The sequence below is a fragment of the Bidens hawaiensis genome, unplaced genomic scaffold (genome assembly GCF_021521415.1).
Source record: "Bidens hawaiensis isolate Kalapana, Puna unplaced genomic scaffold, B.hawaiensis_p1.1 tig00045541_1, whole genome shotgun sequence".
Classification (NCBI taxonomy): Eukaryota; Viridiplantae; Streptophyta; class Magnoliopsida; order Asterales; family Asteraceae; genus Bidens; species Bidens hawaiensis.
This window is the reverse complement of record NW_027498121.1, coordinates 81,514-92,585: the sequence shown is the minus strand read 5'-3', so window position 1 is coordinate 92,585 and position 11,072 is coordinate 81,514. Positions and strand designations below refer to the sequence as shown.

The following is an 11,072-nucleotide window of genomic DNA, read 5'->3' as shown; positions in this document are numbered from 1 at the left end:
TTAATTAATATCGAGTAAAGAACGGATCATGGATTTAGATTAATTGAGATGGGTTAAATGAGAATGGGCTTTAGGTCCATGGGCTTTAAGGGATATAAATATCCCCTAAACCAACCTAAAACCCTAAACCCTCATTTTATTTCCATCATAATCTCTACACACTCTAAAACACACACACACCACACACCGCCATATACGGCCGGCGGCCGAGGGAGAGAAACGAGCAAGATTCGAGAGAGAGTAAACGATTAGTTGTGATTAAACAAGTTAAACGAGATCCAAACGAGCACAAAAGGTATGTTCTTGACCTTTAAAGTTTATGCTTTATTGAATGTCCTTAAGCTTAAAGATCCAAGCTTTATAGTATATACGGGATATATATACGAACGAAATGGTTAGGGAACGTTAGTGGGTGATGTCGAACCATAACAAGGGTATTAAAATTGCCAAAATGCTTGATAAAAACCAAACCCGTATCTGAACTGGGCAACTTCGCCTGCGAACTGGGCAACTTCGCCTGCAAACTGATAACTTCGCCTGCAAACTGGTAACTTCGCCTTAAAAGCTTAACTTCGCCTTCAAAGCTTAACTTCGCCTACGGCCAAGTTCGCCTAGCTTGTAACTTCGCCTAAAGCTAAGTTCGCCTAAGGTTTAACTTCGCCTAAAGCTAAGTTCGCCTAAGGTTTAACTTCGCCTAAAGCTAAGTTCGCCTAAGGTTTAACTTCGCCTAAAGCTAAGTTCGCCTAAGGTTTAACTTCGCCTAAAGTCAAGTTCGATTAGAAAATAAATTAAAAACCTAATGGAAAATGTGTTAAGACAGTTAATGTAAATAAAATTTTTCCAAACTGACCTGGCAGCTCGACCCCAGCCAGGGGCTCTGCCCCTTGGACCCTGCTAGGGGCTGCCGCCCCTAGACCCCGCTGCCAGGGGCGCTGCCCCCGGACCCCCGTTCGTTGTGGGTTGTATAAAGATAGAAATACAACATGAGTAGTAGTAGTTAATTGATACATGTAAATATTATACAGTTAGCCGTGCACAGCTCAAGAAGGGAATAACGATTAACGGATAGCGTAACAGGATTCAGGTGAGTTTCTAGCCCCATTTATGTGTTATGTTTTCGGGGCTGTGTGCATACTCGATGTGTTGTTAATGCATTTATCCTAAGTGATAAGTGTATGCCATATGTGATATATGTGATGGATATGAATGATTGCTTGTCGGTACGCGAACGATCTTCGGATATTGCGCGTACTGCCAGGTCAAAAATAAAGGTACGAATATTATATATCGAAGATGTATGAACATTACAAATGAATACTTGTCGGGGCGTGAACGATCTTCGGATATTGCACGTATCGACAAGAGGTATGGTTGTTAAATGAATGATGTAAAGAACGCCTAGAGTGTTCTTATGCTATAATGTAATTATTGTATATGTGAAGTATGTGTATACAGGTACACGAATGGTATGTGAGTTCTACGTTCGACATAGTAAGTTAGGATGGCAAATCCCTCTAGCTTTTATCGGACATAGACTCGGCTGGTGATGGCGTAGTTAAGGACTGCGGGCCTTATACGTAATGTATATGATAGATGTAAACGTAGATATGGACGGTGGGCCTTATACGTGTTACATATAATAGACGACAACGTAGTTAAGGACTGCGGGCCTTATACGTAAAGTAGATGATAGATGTAAACGTAGATAGGGACGGTGGGCCTTATACGTGTTACAGATAATAGACGACAACGTAGTTAAGGACTGCGGACCTTATACGTATTATAGATAGGCATCAGCATAGGAAAGGACTGTGGACCTTATACGTGCTGTATTTGTATTGTGGTAGCATAGGGGAGGACTGCGGACCTCGTACGTGCTATGGTTTAGGTTGCAACATAGGGAAGGACTGTGGACCTTGTACGTGTTGTGGATGTAGGATGGTATGGGGAAGGACTGCGGACCTTGCACGCACCATAAATGGTGAACATAGGTAAGGACTGCGGACCTTTTACGTGTTCACGACCTTGAGTACGGGTATAGACGGCAGACTATGAACGTACTCTCGGTAGACTGAGGTTAGTGATTGTAGATATGTATGTATGTATGGTAGTAAGTATGTATGTAGAACAGAAGGGTAACTAGTTAGATATGGATATGTATATTCGGATATGTATGTATGTGTATGTATTGTATGGCGTCCGATTAACTAGAACTCACTCAGCGTAGCTGACTTTTAGTATGCACGCAGGTGAGTAGAATGAGACAACTAGCTTGAGCGGGCACATGGTGGGCGAATAGGAGACTGGCATTTGAAGACTCAAGATGTTTTAATGTAATTGACGTTTATTTTGAAAGACAAGAATGTTTAATTAAGGCAAGTTTTGGATTGTTGTAACGTTTCATGAAAGTTTTTATATTCCGCGAAAGTTTTAATGAACTCTGATTTGTAAGAACTATGTTTATGAGTAAATCCGACGCTAAAGTAAGGCTACCGGGTTCGGGGCCTTACACTAGTACTAGAGATGCACAAACTGGGTATTTTCAGGGACCGGATCCGGTATAGTCAACAAAAGTTAAAACCGGGTCAGGTAGGAACCGGTTCCGGATATATTTGGGTATTTGACCAAGTTTTTCAGGTTTCCGGGTAGGATTGGGTCGAGTTTTGACCGAGTATTGGTGGAACCGGTTCCACCGGTCCAGGTACAGTTCTAGGGAGAAACCCAAAGCTCGGTCCGTACCCGCGGGTAGGGTAGGATCAGGTCTGGTTCCGGGTCGGAACCACCTGGTCGGGCCCGAAACCCTACCGCAAACACGAATACAAACATGAACATATAATCAAACAATTTTTTTGTTGTCGTGTTCATTGGTTAAAAAGATAGGCATTTACATGTTCGCTTGTTTAAAATCTAAACAATCATAAACGAGCACACATGAGCATAATTGACCTACACATAAATGTATACAAATGGACATGAATTAGCATTAATGAGCACCGACAACAATTCTAATACATCAACATTCATCCAAAAGCACATCTAAATTATTGAATGCAACCAAGTGGGAGTCGACACACATGAGAGCTTGTGAAGAGGAGGTGACTATCGCCCGCATAGCTTTGTGTCAACTGAATAAAGAAATGAACCCCTTTTATGTATATTCTTTATATAAATATAAATTTAACCACTTATTAATATACTAAAACTAGTTTTTGAACCCGTGTATTACACGAGATTTGTCAAATAATAAAAATAAATAAGGTCCGTTATTTCAATTGTGATTTTCAAAAATTTATAAATTAATTTAATGGAAAAAAACAAATGTGGTTAACATAAAGTACTAAAATAACATGATTTTAATGGACACGTTACGTGTTGATTGCAAGAAATTTTAAAAAATATACTAAAGTTGTGTAGTTGATCAAACCTCAAGTATGAAAATGACACTTAATTCAATAATGAATCAAATTTACACTATGTTATAACTCACTTAATAAAATTGTTTTGACCCATAAACCATTAATAGCTGAAATGAAAGATTAGAAATTAGAAAAAATATAGGTTTGATATATAAGCTTTAATATTTTCTTTTACTTGTAGAGTAAGATAAGATTTAAATGCACGTTACAACCAATGATCATTAAAAAAGTTCCAAAACAACCACTACACTTTCCTTAATATTACAAACCACCCCATTAACTATTATTATCTTCTTTCTTCACTGTACTTTCTCTGTACAAACCCCACCTTCAACTCCACATGACGGCACCAAATCAATCCCCTATGCGGGTCTTAATCCGACCACCATCATCTCCGGCCATCACTCCACCATCAACCACCACCACTCTGCCACCACCGCCGCCACTCCCACCTCTGCCTCCACCGTCCCGACAAACCGGCGTCGTGGTGGTGGGTTTTATCGGCCGCCGTAAAGCGGACGTGAGCCAATTAATTAATCGGATTATAGATGATAATGTGTTTGGGTCCGGGAAGGGTGACGTGGCGTATGGAATTGAGAAAACAGTTGAAGGTGTGAGTGAAGAGGTTAGGGTTTGGTTTGAGGAGAGAGGGGTTAGTTATTATTATGAGGAGTCAAAAGGGGTTTTGTATTTGCAGTCGTGTTGTAGTAAGTGTCCCGTGTTTGATTCCGAGGATGGTTTCGGTTCGGGTTTTGAGAAACACGAGTTTGGGGAGATGCAAGGGATGCTGTTTATGTTCTCTGTGAGTTTGTTTTGTTTGTTACAAAGTTTTGAATTTGATATGTTATGACTCGTTGAAAGTTTTAGTTATGCCTGTAAATGAACCGAACAAATGACTGAACACGAACAATAAAACGGATAGAGTGTCTTAATGTTTGTTTGTTGGTAGATGAACGAACGGGTTAGGAATGCAAACCAACGCAAGTGAATGGAGTTTACTGAAACATATATGAACGGACGTAACTGAATGACCATTGATATGTTGGATGTTAAAATTTATAGAACTAGACTAAGTTGTAATCGGTGATATGTTAATTTCATAAAATAAGACTAAATGGTAACGGGTCAATTTTTTTTATTGAATATGTAAACAAACAAACAAACGTAATAGGACGTAAGCGAATAGACATTAATGGATATAAATGACGAACGTATGAATGATACATGTGTTCATGTTCGTTTAGCTAATTGACCAAAAACATTTGTTCGTGTTCGTTTACTAAACGAATGAACATAAACAACTTCTAGTTGAACGATTCACTGAACGTTCGGTTCATTTACAGGACTAATTAATGTTTATAAAACTTGTTGATTTTCCTATTAAGGCTATTATGTTCTTTTGAGCTAACTAGTTTACAAGATTCGTAGTACGAATTATAAGAACAACTGTGGATGTAGGCAATTGCTGGATCACACAATTGGTTTAGTACGATTTAGGGTTTTTTCGATTATAATATAGCTGTTAATGTTTTTGGACAGATAAAACTTGTTGATTTGTGTGAAAACTGTTATTCTAGATGACTAGGAACACAATTTGACTTAATGAATTCCGGTTATTAAAGGAATGACAGTGTATGTTCTTAGAGTTAAACTAATTTGCAAATTCTACTGTAAGATTCATAAGAACGACCATGGGTGTAGGCAAATTGCTGAATCACAAAAATATTATTTTTTCTTGTGTATGATTGGCGATACTCGCAACTCTATTGATTTCTTGAATATGCCATGGTCTTCTTTGTTAGTTCAGAACTACAACTTTGATATGTTATGACTTGTAGAAAGTTCAGTAGTTCACATTAGACGTTGTCTGATTCTAGTTAGGTTTGTATTCTGTAAAAAAACTGAATGAAACAAACATGGTATGTTCGTGTTGGTTCGTTTAACTTAAATGAAATGACCGAACTCGAATTATTAAACGCACGGAGTTTCTTGTTTGTGTTCGTCTGTTCAGAAAATGAGTGTTCGCTTCTGTTTGTTCGTTAATAGTATAAACGAACGGTTCACAAATGTAAACATACACAAACGGACAACTTTGTTGCATATAGATGAACGGACATTAATTGAAAGTAAACATAAACAGCTATATGTTGGATGTAAAAAAGCAATAAAGCTAGACTAAATTATATTGGTGGTATTTTAGTTTCATAAAATTAGACTAAACGGTAATGCTCTAGATTTTTTTAATGAACGTGTAAACTAAAAAACGTAAATGAATAAACATAACGAATTTAACTGACGAACGTTAATGAACATAAGTGAATGGGCAATACATGTTTTCATGCTTGTTTGTTTAACTAATTGACCAAAAACATTTGTTCATGATCATTCGTTTATTAAACAAATGACACAAACAAACTTCTTGTCGAACGTTTCTTTGAACATTTGGTTGATTTGCAAGCATAATTCTACTTATTTTGTTATTAAGTCATTGTGATTTGAAATGCAGGTCTGCCACATGGTCATACTTCTGCAAGAGGGCTCACACTTTGACATTCAAATTCTAAAAAAATTTAGACTTTTGCAAGGTGCGAAGCGCGCGATGTATTCATATATTAAACCGCAAATGCTTCAAGCAACATCATCAAGATCACATACATCACCTTCTTCAAGAACTTCTCAATCTGGCCCACCTTCCAAAAACCGATCTCCCGGTAAAAACGGTCCATCAGTCACATCAACATCGGGTTCAGGTTCATTTACTTCTTTATTTCCTGGACATTGTACCCCGGTTATACTTTTTGTTTTCATTGATGATATATGTGACCCGGATGAGTTAAACGAGTCCACATCATCAAACTCGTCTTCAAATTTGAATAACTTAAAAGGGCCTGGTTCAGTAGTCGTATTATCACGCCCCGCCACAAAACCCGAAGGGGGGTTGAAGAAAAAGTTACAATCTTCTCTCGAGGGGCAGATTCGGTTTCTAATTAAAAAGTGTCGAGTGCTTTCGGGCTCTGAATCGGGTCCTCCCGGGTCAAGAAGTGGGCCTGTTTCAAACCCTGCACCTTTGTTTTCACTTGATGCATCGAAAGCGGTTTCGGTTCTTGACCAAAAGTCGAACCTGAAAGGCGAACCATTGGACTTTGCTACGAGTATTGTGGAGAATGTTCTAAACGGTATCTCAACTTCGGATTCACTTTTACTTGAGAGTCGTAGTCAAAGTTCAAATAAAGAAGATATTGCTTTTATTAAGGAGTTTATTTTTAAACAATGTGATATATTAAGAGGTCGGGGCAGTTCGGGTTTAAGCACAAATAACGTGTCGTCTGGTGGTGTTGGAATGGTGGCAGTTGCAGCCGCCGCCGCTGCCGCCAGTGTAGCTTCCGGAAAGTCTTCTACAACTCCTGAACTTCCAACTCTTGATGTTTGGTTGACTTCCAGTCAAACTATATTGCACCGGCTTCTTTCTGCTAAACCAGGGTTAGTACCTGAACCTGACCCCGTGCCTGATCATAACAAAAGACGACCCCGGCAAAGAAATATTATTATGCCAACAGTTGAAGGCAATCATGACCCATTAGAACTTGCAGCAACGTATTTAGATAACAGCAGAGAACTCAACACTAAGTTTTCAATTTCATGGTGCCAGCGGGCCCTACCTGTTGCTAAAGACGTTTACTTAAACGGGTTACCAACATGTTACCCGACGTCGTTGCATGAAGCCCATTTGCTCAAAGCAGTGACTTTTTTTAAGTCAATGGTCAAAGGACCCGCCGTGCAACATTATTTGAAAAAATTAGAGGACGAGTGTACATCAATTTGGGTTTCGGGTCGACAACTTTGTGATGCGGTTAGTTTGACCGGTAAGCCATGCATTCACCAAAGGCATGAGTTGACTAGTCAACCGCATTCTAGTGGTTTTGTGTTTTTGCATGCATGCGCGTGTGGTCGGTCGAGGCAATTACGATTAGACCCGTTTGACTTTGAAACCGCTAATGTGACTTTTAGTTGTTACCCAGAATGTGATAAGCTTCTTCCAAGCCTTAATTTATTAAAAGGTAACACAACCGGGCCGGTTCAATCATCATCTTGGATTTTGACCCGAATTGGTGGGTCAAGATACTATCAACCGTCTAAAGGTCTACTACAAAGTGGGTTTTCATCCACCGAAAAATTTCTTCTAAAATGGAAGTTTTATCTTGAAAAACATAAAGAATTTGCGAGTTTACAACAACAGGGTCTTTTACACGCGTATTCCACAAACGGGTCTAGTAAAGATTCGTGGGTCGAAGCAGTTTCAGATGAAAAGGTTAAGAAATCAGGAAACGAGGTGGAAATTCATAATAAAGATAATAAATTTGATGAAAACAATAATAATTCTCCTCAAGTGGTTGCTGGCTATACTATGAAAAAACCATTCTCTGAGGTAGTCGCGGGGCCCGCTGCTACAAACTCCGGGTTCCCGCCACTTCAATCAAAGAAAAAAGTTTTGGAAAACGTTACCATTGTGAAAATGCACGATACTAATGATAATCAAGAATCTAAAAAGATGGAAAATATTTCATCGTTTCATGAAACCGTCAACGGGAATGGGAATGGTAGCCCGTTTTTGCAGAAGGGAAGTCTTGGTAATTTAGCAACCATGAACAATAAGGAAAGTTCTTTAAACCAAGCGGTGGTGTATATTGGATTTGAACACGAATGTCCATGTGGACACCGGTTCATATTAACACCCGAGCATCTTAAAGGGCTCGGATCAATTTATGCACTAGATGAAGTTGAAAATGTTGACCGCAAAGGGGTAGATTTGTCAAAAACGGGTGGTAAACATGGTCACGGGAAAGTCAACCGACAGTCAAATAGGCCAGTTAGAAATCCGGGAAAGTCAAAAGAACAAAATGGTCTTGTGAAAAGTGATAACACGAAAGAGATTGAAAAAGGCCTGCATGCGATGACACTTGATGATGATGATGATAATGGCGTTTTTGCTTTACTTAATAGAAATATACCATTATACCTAAATTGCCCTCATTGTCAGATTCATAAGAACAAGACTGACCAGGCAAATGTTCAATTTGCTGGCACTATTTCACAGCTTCAGAGAATTTTTCTTGTAAGAAATTTTTATTCATGATGATTTTATATACGCGTGATTATTTTATTGATAGTATTATGCAGGTCACACCTCCCTTCCCTGTTGTCTTGGCTACATGTCCAGTTATACAATTTGAGGTATCTTTTAAAGGCTTCATAAACTTGTATATATTTATATGTTAATATTAGATTATTACACGGATGGTCCCTTTGGTTTATTCATATTGCGTGTTTAGTTTCCCCACTTTTCTAAATTACACTGGTAGTCCTACTGTTCACTTAAACGTAACACAGATTGTCTTTCTAGTGGATTGACGTTAAATATCCTGCTTATGTTTGAATGAAATGACCAAACTAGCCTTGTGTTAAAATAGAAAAAAATATATATGTATATATATTACACATTTTTGGGGCCAAACTAGAAAGGTGGGGGACTAAATATGCAAACCACAAGGACCATCCGTGTAATTAACTCTTAATGTTATTGATAAGGGTATAGTTATTAGTTAAGAATATGAGATTCATTATCTTTTACTATTAAAAATATGGTCTCGTGCAAAATTAAAGTTGACCCTTAAATCAGTATAATATGGACTAAAATTGTCACATCTATTTGTACGGTGTTTTATCTTTTTATAAAATTGATTGGTTTCTCTTGATTGAATTTTCAGGTGTCATGTTTACCTCCATCTGTCCCTGAGCGTGAACAGAAGCTGCAGTTCAGCATGGGCAGTCTGGTAATTTTACCACCCGAGAGTTTCCTGTCACTTAGGCTACCATTTGTTTATGGTGTAAAACTGGAGGATGAAAGTCTGTATCCAATCAGACCTTTTGAAAGTCAACCTGAGCTGACCGCTTGGATCACGAAAGGCACAACTCTACAGGTTTTGTCAAAGGGAAGTAATCATGAAGTGGTGCAAAATTTTTGAAACTAATGGAAACAATCTTGCATTCATTGCTGCAATTTGCAGGTAATGAGTTTGAATTATCTGATAACAAATTTAGGGGCCGTTTGGATTTGCATTTTTATCTGTTGATTATCCTTAAATAATTATATACCCAAACAGCAAAAACAGCTGAGTATCGGATTTTTGGAGTTTTTATATTTATTTTTAGGTAGTTTAGGAGACTGAAAAGCATTTATAGGTGGTTTTAGAAACATGTTTGGTGTGTAGGTAGTCAAAGATATAAATTTTAGCCCGTTTAATAAACAAGTTATATTAGTCAACCTATAACCTGATCATATTTGTGCAGTGTTCGAGATCGGTTAAAGAATTCACGCCCCTCATAAATCACACAACCCAATATGATCACATATGTGTAGTGGCGAGGAGCTACAGCCAGCATGCACTATTTTAACTGCCACAAAATGAAGATGGAATGTTATTGAAAACATACACTTAAATGAGAAGTATAGTATTTTAAATCATTTAGTCGATACAAACAATCAACAATATTTTTTGAGAAGCGTAAATTCTTCACATGGTCTCTCAAACACTCCACAATTATAATCAGGCTACTTATATGATTCGTTTATTAAACGGGTTAAATTTTATATAGGACTACCTAAAAACCACACATGTTTCTAAAACCACCTAATCGCCTTTTAGTGTCCTAAAGTTAATAAAAAAAAGTTCGGCTTATTGCAACTTAAAGTGGCCAAAACGCATAGCATATCCAATTATAGTCAGTCTGTTTTACCTGATTGTCGAAAATATGACAACTTGCAAAACACATAGTATATCCAAAATTCCAAACACCCCCTTATTTCTGTTCCTAGTTATTCAAATCGATATGGAAAGATTCTTGGCCACAATATTCTTGTGATATGCAAATGAAATTGTTAAATTCCATGTTGATATTTAAAAATCAAATTTTTGGACTCTTGATGGGTTTTATGTGCAGATAGTTGATGCTGACTGTGCATGATGATGGGGTTGAAAAGTAGCATGTTATCAGGTAGTTCACACATGAACTGTGAAATTGATCACATTTTAAAAACAAGTAGTTATTTCATCCTGCTGATTGTGTGTTCATCATTCTGTTAACAGTCCTCCAAAAAATGGCTGCTGTTCTAAGGAATTTTTGGACATAAGCATGCTAAATTGTGTAAGTACCATCTTGCCCTTGACACTTTGCTTTATAGAACTAGAGATTATTGGGGTTTTGAATTTTTGATGGTATACTGTCACATACTATTTTATTTTTGTTGACCCAGTTTGTGGGTCCCATGAAGAAGTGAAATTTGGATTTGGTTTGCCCAAGGAAAGTTTTTTTGCATGCATTGAGGGGCAATTTTGACTCATTTACTTGTTATTGTTAATGTGTCGATTTGGGTTGTGCCTTATCTCAATTGGGTTAAATTGAAAATAGCTGCTATTTATGAGTCGATTTGGGTTGTGTTTTTATCTGAAACAGGGTAAAAAATAACAGTTAATTAACCCGTTTACTTATTAATGAGTCGATTTGGGTCGTGTTTTAGCTCAAACGGCTCAAGTAAAAAATAACTAAGATTTTGACTCGTTTACTTGTGAATGAGTTGATTTGGGTTGTTTTATAACG

At 37.7% G+C, this 11,072-nt stretch overlaps 1 protein-coding gene across 1 annotated transcript; it reads left to right on the top strand.

Moving 5' to 3' along the window:
- Window positions 1-3,742: 3,742 nt before the first annotated feature.
- LOC143595828 (uncharacterized) lies at window positions 3,743-10,795 on the top strand. Its single transcript, XM_077074751.1, has 6 exons — window positions 3,743-4,218; window positions 5,923-8,529; window positions 8,595-8,648; window positions 9,182-9,481; window positions 10,416-10,469; window positions 10,562-10,795. Exons 1-4 carry the CDS (start codon window positions 3,757-3,759, stop codon window positions 9,437-9,439), a joined length of 3,381 nt encoding a protein of 1,126 aa, XP_076930866.1. The 5' UTR covers window positions 3,743-3,756; the 3' UTR covers window positions 9,440-9,481; window positions 10,416-10,469; window positions 10,562-10,795.
- The last annotated feature ends 277 nt before the right edge of the window (window positions 10,796-11,072 follow it).

What these genes read in the sequence shown, in the direction of transcription:
- LOC143595828 (XM_077074751.1), top strand. Translation starts at nt 3,757, where the DNA reads ATGACGGCACCAAATCAATCCCCTATGCGGGTCTTAATCCGACCACCA. An exon ending in GGATGCTGTTTATGTTCTCT is followed by an intron (nt 4,219 to 5,922) that starts GTGAGTTTGTTT and finishes TTTGAAATGCAG; the next exon opens with GTCTGCCACATGGTCATACT. An exon ending in AGCTTCAGAGAATTTTTCTT is followed by an intron (nt 8,530 to 8,594) that starts GTAAGAAATTTT and finishes AGTATTATGCAG; the next exon opens with GTCACACCTCCCTTCCCTGT.